At 49.7% G+C, this 13,187-nt stretch overlaps 1 protein-coding gene across 1 annotated transcript in view; it reads left to right on the forward strand.

The window, feature by feature from the left end:
* The window catches only part of LOC119968004, a 185,773-nt gene that overhangs the window by 113,313 nt on the left and 59,273 nt on the right, over nt 1-13,187 (forward strand). Inside the window, exons 14-15 of the mRNA XM_038801105.1 lie at nt 12,095-12,153; nt 12,523-12,625. Of these exons, the coding sequence (XP_038657033.1) occupies nt 12,095-12,153; nt 12,523-12,625 (162 nt within the window). The remainder of the gene's footprint in view (nt 1-12,094; nt 12,154-12,522; nt 12,626-13,187) is intronic.

Genomic DNA, 13,187 nt, shown 5'->3' on the forward strand with positions numbered 1-13,187 from the left:
GTGGGCTCCAATTTGTGGTGATCACCGTTTTGTGCCGAGGAGATTAATTGGGGTTTTCAGAGGTGGCAGAGAGCAGGTATTGAGAGGCTGGGGGATCTGTTTATTGATGGGAGCTTTCCCTGTTTGGAGGATCTGGAAGAGAAATTTGAATTGTCGGGAGGGAATGGGTTTCTTTATCTGCAGGCAAGGGATTTTGTGCAACGGCAGGTTTCGACCTTTCCACTCCTCCTGCCGTAGGGGATACAGGACAAGATAGTTTCTAGAATGGGGGTGGGGGAGGGGAAGGGGTCGGAAATCTATAAAGAACTTATGGAGTGGGAGGAAACTCAGATCGGTGAGCTAAAGGGTAAATGGGAAGATGAGTTGGGAAAGGAGGTAGAGGGGAGCCTGTGAGAGGATGCCCTGAGCAGACTCAACACGTCTTCACCATGTGCCAGGCTCAGCCTGATACAATTCAAGGTCGTTCACTGGGCACACATGACGGTGGTCAGGATGAGCAGGTTTGTGGGGCAGAGGACAGGTTTGTGAGGTGTGCAAGAGGGCCTGCAAACCATTTCCATATGTCTTGGGCATGACTGAAGCTTCGGGGATTCTGGCAGGGATTTGCGGATGCCATGTCCACGGTGCTGAAAATGAGGGTGGCCCTGAGTCCATAGGTGGCGATTTTCGGAGTGTCGGAAGACCCGGGAGTCCAGGGGGCGAGAGAGGCCGACGTTTTGGCCTTTGCCTCCTTGGTAGCCTGGAGACAGATCCTATTAGCGTGGAGAGACTCGGAGCCCCGGAATCGGGAGTATGGGTTAGCGACATGGCTGGGTTTCTCAGGCTTGAGAAAATTAAATTTTATTGAGAGGATCAATGTTATGGTTCGTTCGGAGGTGGCAGCCGTTTACCGACGTCTTCGGGGAAAACTAAACTGACAGCAGATTCAATGGGGGGGGGGGGGGGGGATAGGGATTAAGGGGGGCAGGGAAAGTTAGGATAGTTTAGTTTGGCGGGAACAGTGAGAAGAGATGGAGGGGGGTGTTACGCACTGACTTACCGGGTAAGCAGGTCGTGGCGGAGGGGGAGGGCGGTGGGGCGGGACTTCCCCGAACACCCAGAGATACACATATCCCACAGGAAACTCTGGCCAAGTCCAAAAGTGGGAGAGCACTCATCATTGCAAAGTTGTACCATATAGGTATACAGAGAAGATCCTGAACTGTGCGAGACAAACAAGGTCCTGTAAATGGGAGGGACACTCGATCCAGGTGTATTCAGACATGGGGGCAGACTGGCCAAGGGCCCGGCTGAATTCAACGCAGACAAGGCTGACTTGTACAAGAGCAAAGTACAGTTCGGCATGCTGTATCCGGCCAAGCTCTGGGGCACCCTTTCAAGGAAAAGAACGTTATTTCACCGCACCGGCTGAAGCAGATAGATTTTTGCACAGACACTGAGTGGGAAGGTAGCAGCCACAATGGGAATGATCTTTAAAGGTCAATTGCAAAGCTGTCTCGTTTTTAAACTGTTACAAGTCCCAGAAAGGAGGGGGTGAGAGCAGCAAGGTTCATAAATGGAGAAGAGAGCAAGGGGAGGGGAGGAACAAAACAGGCGCGGGAAGGTAAAGATTGTACATGGGAGTGGGGGGGGAGAAATAAACTAGCAAGCCGGCTAGCACAGGAAGTATGGGGAGGGGGGGGGGGGGGGGTGCCATGGCACAGATACCGGATGGGGAGGAGGTGCCTGGCAGAGGGAGGGTAAACTCTCGGCAAGAAGGAATAAAAGGGGGGGAATATGGGCGGGAGGATTATAGGGGCGTAGCGAGGGGGACAAGAGGGGTAGACAGGTCCAGGGGAGGAATCGGGAGGGTGAGGGGGGGGGGGGGGGGGGGGGGGGGGTAGAAGGCTGGTTACGACAGATTGCACATGGCAAGACCAGGAACACAAACACTAAGAACGGCCATCTTGGTTGGTCCCAGAGAAAGGGAAACCCCAGAGTGCAGGGTTGCATACACGCGGTGAGTATGATTGACCCCGCAGGAAGGAAGGCAGAAACCCCCCATCACAATAGTCACCTGGAATGAACTCAGATACCTGCAGCTTAAAAACTTCCTACGGAAGGACTTAAGGACATACCCACGACCACCACGACATACACTACTGGACACAGACATCCTAGGCAGAGGGAACTGTAGTGACATGTACGAACGACTGCTAGAGACGGCCAACACCGAACTGGACACAAGGAGAAAATGGGAGGAAGACTTGGGGTTTGAAATAGGGTGTGGATTCTGGAGCGAAGCACGGCACAGGGTCAACTCTACCTCCACACGCGCGAGGCTCAACCTAAAGCGGTACATAGAGCCCACAACATGAACCCAAATGAGTAGGTTCTTCCCGGAGGTGGAGGACAGATGTGAACGTTGCCAAGGAGGCTGGGCCAACCATGCCCACATGTTCTAGTTTTGCCCCAGGCTTGGGGGGGGGGGGGGGTACTGGACAGCCTTCTTCAGGGTACAGCCTTCTTCGAGCCATGCCCGAAAGTGGCGGTCTTCGGGGTATCAGACCAGCCAGATCTCTTCCGGAGAGGAGGGCGGACGCCCTTGCCTTGGCCTCCCTGATTGCCTGCCATAGAACCCTGCTCTGTTGGCGATCAACAGCACCACCCAAAGCTGCAGACTGGCTATCCGACCAATCAGAATTTTTCCAATGGAGAAAATCAAATTCACCACCCGTGGGTCGGAAGAGGGCTTCCACAAAACATGGGAGCCATTCACCTGACTTTCCAGAGACCTGTCTGTGGCCAACACATAAATCGCCAGTAGCCAGGATAAGATAGAAAGAGGAAAGTGAGGGAGGACCGGGATGGGGGGCGGGGAGAGCAAGGTGAGGTAGCAAAACTCAGCAAGAATCGGGGAGGGAGGGAGAGGGGGGTCAGGGAGAGGGGGGGAGGGATAGGAAGGTTTGTATGCTGAGCCAGATGGTGACAGACTATAAATAGAGAAACCGAAGAAGTAATGTTTGTGACTGTACAATAAATGAAAATTAACGGCAATGTATATAATTTTGAAAATGTCAATAAAAAAATGTTTTAAAAAAAATGAATAGTCACCTGGAAATCAGAGGACTTAGCGACCCAGTGAAATGATCCAAAATCTTCGCCCATCTGAAAAGTCAGAATGCTGATGTAATCTTCCTCCAAGAGACTCACCGACGGAGAAGGACCGACTGAGGGTAAGAACAAGCTGGGTGGGACAGACTTACTTAACTGGTAAGTCTTGAGCTACGGGACGAGGGCCAGGAGGGTGGCCATACTGCTCAATAAGAGGACAGCATTCATGGTGACAAAGACGGTGACGGACCCAGGAGGTTGGTACGTCACAGTTAACAGTGTCCTGGAAGGGGCACCAGTGGTTCTTGTAATCTGCACGCTCCTAACTGAGATGATGCAGGATTCACAAAGAAAACCATTGAAGATATCCCCGATATAGACTCCCACCAGTTCATTATGGAGGGGGAGAGACTTCAACTGTTTCCAGGACCTACAGACGGACAGATCCAGTCCCAAAGCGGGGAAACAGCGAAGCATAGCGAGAGAGCTGATTACCTTAATGAGGGGAGTGGACACATGGAGCTTCACGCACCCACGGGAGAAGCAGTTCTCCTTCTTTTCCCAGGTCTACAAGGTCTACACTGAGATCAACTTTTTTGTCGTGGGGAAAGTGGTGCTACCATGGATAGTGGGAGCTGAGTACTACGCTATAATCTCCGACCGTGGACATTACATGGATGTGACGATAGCGATGGTTAGGGCTCAAAGTGGCATGAGAGTTGAATGATCTCTTAGTGTTGTTTAATGGGAGCAAGTGTGTTAAGGTTAATGAACTGTATGTAATCTGTCAGTGTTAGAGCTGAAGTAAAAGTTTAAATATTGTTTTCTATTCTTTTGTTGTAATAAAGTTTTTTTTGTAAAATAAACAAGGCTTTTTTCTTATATTATCACTCCTGGAACGAATCAAGGACCCTGAATCTATACTCAGTTTAGAAGGATGATGGGGGGAATCTCATTGAAACTTTGATCCCTGTATAAGTGAACATGGAGAGCATGTTTCCACTACTCAGAGATACTAGAACCTGAGGCCACAGCCTCAGACCGAAGAGATGATACTTTAAAACAGATGAGATGAGGAATTTCTTCAGCCAGAGAGTGGTGAATCTATGGAACTCCGTGCCGCAGAAGGCTGTGGAAGCCAATTCACTGAGTGTCATTAAGACAGAGATAGGTTCTTGATTAATAAAGGGATCAGGAGTATGGGGAGAAGGCAGGAGAATGGGGATGAAAAACATGTCAGCCATGATTGAATGGCAGAGCAGACTCAAATCAGCCGGACGGCTTAATTCTGCTCCTATGTCTTATGGTCTTCTGAATCGATCTTTCTGCATTGCATACAAACTTTAAAAAGTTATGGCATCTGGTGCAGTCAGTTTGACTGCTATATTGTTACTACATTTGGGACACCGTTACTGCACCCAAGTTTCTAATATCCCCCTTCTTCACCAGTTCTTCCCAGAAAAAATGAATCATCACTATACAAAAATGGCTTCATTTACTGATACCCTTTCAATTCTAAACATTTCTTAAGATTACATACAGTTTCAAGTCCATACGGTACGTATCATGACTTTTTCATTTTTGAACGATCAAGCATCATAGCCCATTGTATTCTTTTCGCCTATCACAGTCGAATTTGGAAATTCAATGGTTGTAATAATAAACCCCATCTGGGTTGGCACAGTGGTTAGCACTGTTGTTTCACAGCTCCAGGGTCCCATGTTCCATTCCCGGCTTGGGTCGCTGTCTGTGTGGACTCTGCACGTTCTCCCAACATCTGCGTGGGTTTCCTACGGGTGCTCTGGTTTCCTCCCACAAGTACTGAAAGACGTGCTGTTAGGTGAATTGGACATTCTGAATCCCCCTTCAGTGGACCCGAACAGGCGCTGGAATGTGGCGACTTTGGAATTTTCACAGTAACTTCATTGCAGTGTCAAGGAAAGCCCACTTGTGACAACAATAAAGGTTGTTATTATTATTAATTGTCTCGCATTTCACATTTTGGATTTGTCCAAGAACTTTAAGGGATTATGGTCCGTATATAGAAGTGTGTCAGACACAATGTTGCTTACTGAATGACAAAATGTTGCAATGCCATGAAACATAGAAAAAATAGAAGCAGGAGTAGGCTATTCAGCCCTTCAAGTCATGGCTGATCATCCAATTTAATAGTCTAATCTGGCTTTTCACCGTACTGTTAGATCCCCTTCGCCCTAACTCATATATCTAACTGCTTCTTGAAACCATACAATGTTTTGGACTCAACTACTTCCTGTGAAAATGAATTCCACAGGCTCCCACTCTGCGTGAAGATATTTCTCCTGTCCTAAATGGTATACCCGTCTGTCCTAAATGGTATACCCGTCTGTCCTAAATGGTATACCCGTGTCCTCAAGACTGTGCCCCCGGTTCTGCTCACACCCAACATTGGGAACATCCTTCCTGCATCTACTCTGTCCCGTCCTGTTCGAATGTTATAGGTTTCTATGCGATCCACCCTCAGTCTTCTGAACTCCAGCGAACACAATTAAATCCGATTCAATCTCTCCTCCTACCTCAGTCCTGCCATCCCAGGAATCACTCGGGTAAACCTTTGCTGCACTCTCGAGAGAGCAAGAACATCCTTCCTCAGATAAGGAGACCAAACTACACAAAGTATTCTAGGTGTGGCCTCACCAAGGCCCTGCCTGCTGCTGTACTTAAATCCTCTCGCAATGAAGGCCAGCATACCATTTGCCTTCTTTACTGCCTGCTGCACCTGCACGCTTACCTTCAGTGAATGGTGTATGGGGACATTTTCCCCTCTCCTAGTTTATGGCCATTCAGATAAAAGTCTGCCTTCTTGTTTTGCTAACAAAGTGGATAATCTTGCATTTATCCAAATTATATTGCATCTGCCATTCATTTGCTCACTCACTCAACTTGTCCAAATCACTCTTCACTTCCTCGACTAACCCTGGGACTGTCTCCTCTCCCCCTCCTCGGCTAACCCTGGGAGTGTCTCCTCTCCCCCTCCTCGGCTAACCCTGGGACTGTCTCCTCTCCCCCTCCTCGGCTAACCCTGGGACTGTCTCCTCTCCCCTTCCTCGGCTCACCCCGGGACAGTCTCCTCTCACCTTCCTCGGCTAACCCCGGGACTGTCTCCTCTCACCTTCCGCGGCTAACCCTGGGACTGTCTCCTCTCCCCATCCTCGGCTAACCCTGGGACTGTCTCCTCTACCCTTCCTCGGCTAACCCTGGGACTGTCTCCTCTCTCCATCCTCGGCTAACCCTGGGACTGTCTCCTCTCCCCTTCCTCGGCTAACCCTGGGACTGTCTCCTTTCCCCATCCGCGGCTAACCCTGGGACTGTCTCCTCTCCCCATCCGCGGCTAACCCTGGGACTGTCTCCTCTACCCTTCCTCGGCTAACCCTGGGACTGTCTCCTCTACCCTTCCTCGGCTAACCCTGGGACTGTCTCCTCTCCCCTTCCTCGGCTAACCCTGGGACTGTCGCCTTTCCCCATCCTCGGCTAACCCTGGGACTGTCTCCTCTCACCTTCCTCGGCTAACCCCGGGACTGTCTCCTCTCCCCTTCCTCGGCTAACCCTGGGACTGTCTCCTCCCCCCTCCTCGGCTAACCCCGGGACTGTCTCCTCCCCTTCCTCGGCTAACCCTGGGAATGTCTCCTCTCCCCTTCCTCGGCTAACACCGGGACTGTCTCCTCTCCCCCTCCTCGGCTAACCCTGGGACTGTCTCCTCGGCTAACCCCGGGACTGTCTCCTCTCCCCCTCCTCGGCTAACCCTGGAGACTGTCTCCTCCCCCCTTCCTCGGCTAACACCGGGACTGTCTCCTCCCCCCTTCCTCGGCTAACCCTGGAGACTGTCTCCTCCCCCCTTCCTCGGCTAACACCGGGACTGTCTCCTCCCCCCTTCCTCGGTTAACCCTGGGACTGTCTCCTCTCCCCTTCCTCGGCTAACCCTGGGACTGTCTCCTCTCCCCTTCCTCGGCTAACCCCGGGACTGTCTCCTCCCCCCTTCCTCGGCTAACCCTGGGACTGTCTCCTCTCCCCTTCCTCGGCTAACCCCGGGACTGTCTCTTCTCCCCTTCCTCGGCTAACCCCGGGACTGTCTCCTCTCCCCTTCCTCGGCTAACCCCGGGACTGTCTCCTCCCCTTCCTCGGCTAACCCTGGAGACTGTCTCCTCTCCCCTTCCTCGGCTAACCCTGGGAATGTCTCCTCCCCTTCCTCGGCTAACCCTGGGAATGTCTCCTCCCCTTCCTCGGCTAACCCTGGGAATGTCTCCTCCCCTTCCTCGGCTAACCCTGGGACTGTCTCCTCTCCCCTTCCTCGGCTAACCCCGGGACTGTCTCCTCCCCTTCCTCGGCTAACCCTGGAGACTGTCTCCTCTCCCCTTCCTCGGCTAACCCTGGGACTGTCTGGGCAACTTTTAAGTCTCTGACACCTCTCACTTTTGAATTTCTGATCAAATTCCCAATCCCTGGTCAAGATAACTCTCTTCCCGTCCACAAACATCTGAAGAACATTTTTTGCTCTGGATACAGTATAATTAATTCTGCAGGACGCCATACCCATTGACTGCCAGTGGATTCCCCCCCCCACTCCTCAGGAAGGATGAAGAAGCCCCGCCCACTGTCTGACCTTCCGGGCGGGAATTGGGAGGGGTCAGAGGAGGGTCATGTGACTGTGACTTGAACAAACGACTCCCCGCGCGCGCCTGTAAAACGGCCATGCGCAAACCGTCTCCTCGATTTAAGCAATGTGACCAGTTGGGGAACAATCAGCAACAACGCGCCTGCGCGGGATGGAACAGTGAACATTGTTTCGGGGGTGGACTTGGGCTGGGCGTGGTTGGCTGGGGCGGTGCTGGAAGAGGGTTGTAGATATGTCCGGGTTTGGGAGGGTGCAGTGGATTGGGGCGGGGCTGGGAGGGTGTAGTGGATTGGGGCGGGGCTGGGAGGGGAGAAGCGGATTGAGGCGGGGCTGGGGGGGGGGAAGCGGATTGGGGCGGGGCTGGGACAGGGGAGTTGATTGGGGAGGTGGGGTTGGCTATGGGCGGGGCTGGGGAGGGGGCAAAAGGCGTAGGGGAGCGGAAGGATTGTGCGCCTGCGCGGGATTGACCCGTGGCCATTCTGCGGGTTGGCGGTTGGTGGGGGAACAGGGACAGTGCGCCTGCGCCGGATTGAACCGTGGCAATTGTGCGGGTTGGCGGTTGGTGGGGAAACAGGGACAGTGCGCTTGCGCCGGATTGAATCGTGGCCATTGTGCGGGTTGGCGGTTGGTGGGGGAGCAGGGAAAGTGCGCCGAGTCACGCCGCGCAGGCGCAGTGATTTCCGTGAAGCCGGATATTTCTCAGTTACGGCCTCGAGCGGTTTCTCAATAAGGGTAAGAAAGTTACAGTTTAAATATTTCATAATAATCTTTATTATTGTCACAACTAGGCCTACAGTAACACTGCAATGAAGTTACTGTGAAAAGCCCCCAGTCGCCACATTCCGGCGCCTGTTCGGGTAATGATGTGGAGATGCTGGCATTGGACTGGGGTGAGCACAGTAAGAAGTCTGACAACACCATGTTGTACCTGTTGGCCTTTAACCTGGTGTTGTAAGACTTCTTACTGTGTTCGGGTACAGAGGGAGAATTCAGAATGTCCAATGCATGGAACAGCACATCTTTCTGGACTGTGGGAGGAAACCGGAGCATCCGGAGGAAACCCACACAGACACGGGGAGAACATACAGACCCCGCACAGACAGTCATCAAAGCCTGGAATCAAACCTGGGATCGTGGAGCTGTGAAGCAACAGTGCTAACCACTGTGCTACCGTGCCACCCAGTATGAGTGTGAATTTATGGAACTTATAGTATTCATCATGTCAGAATATATTGTACTATGGATATATTATTAACAGACAGACAGTTGAATGAGTTTGAAAACAAAATGGTTAATTTTCGGTTTACACCTGAAATCAAATCTGGGGAGGATGGAGCCAGTGAGATCAGACAGTGTGTAACCCGGGGAGGATGGAGCCAGTGAGATCAGACAGTGTGTAACCCAGGGAGGATGGAGCCAGTGAGATCAGACAGTGTAACCCGGGGAGGATGGAGCCAGTGAGATCAGACAGTGTGTAACCCGGGGAGGATGGAGCCAGTGAGATCAGACAGTGTGTAACCCGGGGAGGATGGAGCCAACATTCAAATGGTGAGTAGTCAACAATTTGGCAGAACATCTGATGTATGGGGCTTATTTGATTGTCCACTTGATGTGCAGGACTTAGCTAAAAGTTTCTGCTTGGCGATTCTGCGTTTTCGCACATCCTGAAGGCCGTTTTGGAGAACGCTTACCCGAAGATCAGAGGATGAATGCCCTTGACTGCTGTAACGCAGAATCGCCGAGCAGAAACTTGTAGCCAAGTTCCGCACATACAGGTACAGCCTCAACCGGGACCTTGGATTCATGTCGCATTACATTCACCCCCTACCATCTGGCCTGGGCTTGCGAAATCCTACCAACTGTCCTGGTTTGAGACAATTCACACCTCTTTAACCTGCGATTATCCCTCTCTCCAGTTATTCCGTCTGGACCTGTAAAGACTTAATTACCTGCAAAGACTTGCATTCAAAGTATCATCTTGCAACATTGACACCTGAGGAAGGAGCAGTGCTCCGAAAGCTAGTGATTCAAAACAAACCTGTTGGACTTTAACCTGGTGTTGCCTGAGATCTTTCTATATTACTGGTTCAGTGATCACCATACCACCGTCTTCCTTGAAAAATGTCAATCTTCACTTAATGTCGCAAATGTACAGGTGGACTGAAGGGATGTAAACAAATGATTGAAAACCCCACAAATTTCCGTATTTTCAATGTTTCTGCAAATCCTATTTCCAAATTTGAAACTATTGACTTGAGTAAGAATCATAGAATTTGTATAGGGTACAAGGAGGCTATCTGGCCCATTGTGTTTGCACCGGCTGCCCGAATGTGCAACTCATTTAAATCCAATCTCCCGCCTTCTTGCCGTATTCGTGCATATTCTTCCTTTTTAGCTGCGAGACAAGTTCCCTTTTGAATACTTCAGTTGAACCTGTGTCCACCACACTGTCAAGCAGAGCATTTCAGCACTTAATGAATTGTTCAGTTTGTTCCTAGTTTAGAGAGTTATTGAACTGGTTTGAATTTCTCTTTTGTGTGCAGCAGTTTCCAGTCGGAGGGTGGAGAGGCGAGACTAAGATCAGCCCAGTTACTAACCCGTGTTTTGGGGAAAGGAAACTAGGAACAAACTGAGATTAGACAACAAGTTTAAAAGGACAGAACTCCACAAGGAAACGGAGAACCTGCATAGCAAGGTAAGGTTTCCAAACTTGTGTTCTGTGCTTGTTTTAAATCTTCCTTTTGACATATCTGCTGAGATTATAGTACACAGTTTAGTTCATTTCTTTGTGGCTGAGGGCCCTTTGCTAAACATTTGTGTAAACTCTTAACAATCTGTTACATGCTTCTGTTACTTTCGTCTCAATTTCTCAACTTCCTTAATTTTCTTTAATTGTAGTACAATGGCTACTTGGACAAGTTGAGGTGTAATTTTCCTAATACTTCCCTGAATTCTTACATGATTACATGAACTGTGGAGACTCTAAAGATACACCACTAACTGCTGTGTCTCTGTCAACCTTGTTCAATTTGCAGTGGTAACCCTGCCCGCCTGCCAGTTCCCAACTTGGTTCTTTTCCGTTTAGCTGCACGGTGATTGGGTTCATAGGCACAGGTCCTGCACATGTGCCTTGTTTCCTGCTCATTCACTCTGCTGCTTGCAGCAATACACACAGCCCAGATTCAACAGGTTGTGCAAGTCAGTGAAAGGTTAAGACTGGCTAGAAAACCCTTCGCTAAAATATGGCGGGTAGTACCGGTGGGAGGGGAGCGGGCTTGTGCAATATGTTACGATGGAAGTATTGAAAGTACGTGGATGTTTGCACATTTTTGCCTTTTTTGCTTTCTTTCTGATGATGTCTGTAACTGTTTAGAAAGCCAAAAACTACCTCAATAAAATTGTTTATTAAAAAAAAAAGAAAACCCTTCGTTGTTGAGGTGCCACACATGAGGCTTCAACAACAATGTTCATTTGTAGGGGCGGCACGATGGTGCAGTGGTTAGCACTGCTGCCTCATGGCGCTGAGGACCCGGGTTCGATTCCCACCCTAGGACACTGCCCGTGTGGAGTTTGCACATTCTCCCCGTGCCTGTGTGAGTCTCACCCCCATAGACCCAAAAAAGATTAGCAGGATAGGTGAATTGGTCGCGCTAAATTGCCCTTGATTGGGAAAAAAATGAATTGGATGCTCTAAATTTATTACATAAAAGAATTGTTCATTTGTATAGCTCAATTAAAATTGTAAAATGTCCCAATTCCTTCACTGGTACATAATCAGACATATTTGACAACTGTTGCATGTAAGAAATATTAGCAATGATGAGCAAATGATGGGACAAGGAAGTCAATTGAAAACATATCTTGTAAGAGGAGAATTGAGAGGCGATGAGGTTTAGAGAATAAATTCTGGAGCTTGGGGTCTCGGCAGCTGAAGACGAGGCTTTCAATTGAGGGGTGAAGAAAATGAGGGATGTAGAAGAATTGGGGGAGCGCAGAAATCTTGGAGGATGTAACAGGTAGGAAAAGCAATGGCCATTGAAGGAATTAAACACGGTATTCAGAACTTTAAAACTGAGGTGTTGCTGCGCTGGGACCCAATGTAGATTGGAGTGAATATGATCCTGGCACAAAAAGGCCCGAGCATGAAGAAATAGCTTTCTCTCCGTTCAACAGTACTTTCATTCAGCATTTAAATGGTTAAGGTGCTTGTCTTTCAAGACACACCTACCTCACTGGAGCACCAGAAACCGGTTGGGAGGTGTGGGATTGAAATTCCAAACAGCAGGGAATTGGAGGAGTGCTTAAAAACAGTTTCGGATTTAAACATAACAATTAATTTATTGCTAAAAGAAAATGACGGCAGAAGCTGGAACCTGAAACCGAAACAAAATACTGGCAAATCACAGCAGGTAACAACATCAGTAGGGAGCTAATGCTTTGAGTCTGAGTGACTCTTCGTCAAAGCTACAGAGCACTGGAAATGGGATGAGATTCGCACTGTTTTGTGTGTGTGTGTGTGGCGGGGGGGGGGTTTGCGCTGTAGTGGGGCAGGATGGAGAGCCAACGATGGATGGCTGTGGCTGTAGTTAGCAACAAATTGTTTGCAGCTAATATTGTTCATAGCTGAAGGAGTTGTTAAACCAATCTGACTGTGTACTTTATAAACAGCAGCTTCCGGTCAAAGGGCGGAGACCGAGTCAGAGCCATTTCAGCATTGCCGGAGACTATTCAACCCATCAGGATGTGACACATATTACAAAGATCAGCGCCAATTGTGATTTGCTGAAAGAAAAGCAGGAACAACCATAGGATTAGCGGCAATGAGTTTAAAAAGACAGGACAGGGAAACACCAGAGCAAAAAGAACAATCTGTGGAACAAGGTACGGTTAATGTTGTTTCTGAGCCTATATAGCTGGCCAGAATGCTCGGGCCAGCATGGGGCCAATGGAACACAATCGCACATGGTCCATCTGCTTTTTACTGTTGGCAGGAGGGCCAATTGGTCAGGTGGCATTGACATTTTAGCTGCAATCTCAATCCGGGGCAGGATGAACTGTCAGGGCTGAAATAAGATGAAAACTGTGTCTTTAGACTGAGGTCTGTGTATGATTTGTGTTGCCGAGACACTGTGGAATAGATTTGATGCCAGTATTTATGTTTCACAGTTCATGAGCTCCCTGAGACTGCCCTGCAGTGGTTGTCCCCCTGAGGGAGCACATTAGACACGCCAATCCGCACTTTTCCTGCTCTGCATGCCCACCCTCTTCCCGCTTTCCCTGGCAGTGCTCATGCCTTCCACAGAGCGCGTTACAGGCTGGGTAGTCGTTAATTGGCCAGCCACTGTGAAACATCACTCCGGGGCCGACCATGGCCGGAATGCATTTCACGTCTGCGTCCACGTGCCCAATAGCCAAAAAATTCAGCTCTGTTTCTTTACTTCAT

This window comes from Scyliorhinus canicula, chromosome 6 (genome assembly GCF_902713615.1).
Source record: "Scyliorhinus canicula chromosome 6, sScyCan1.1, whole genome shotgun sequence".
Taxonomy (NCBI): domain Eukaryota; kingdom Metazoa; phylum Chordata; class Chondrichthyes; order Carcharhiniformes; family Scyliorhinidae; genus Scyliorhinus; species Scyliorhinus canicula.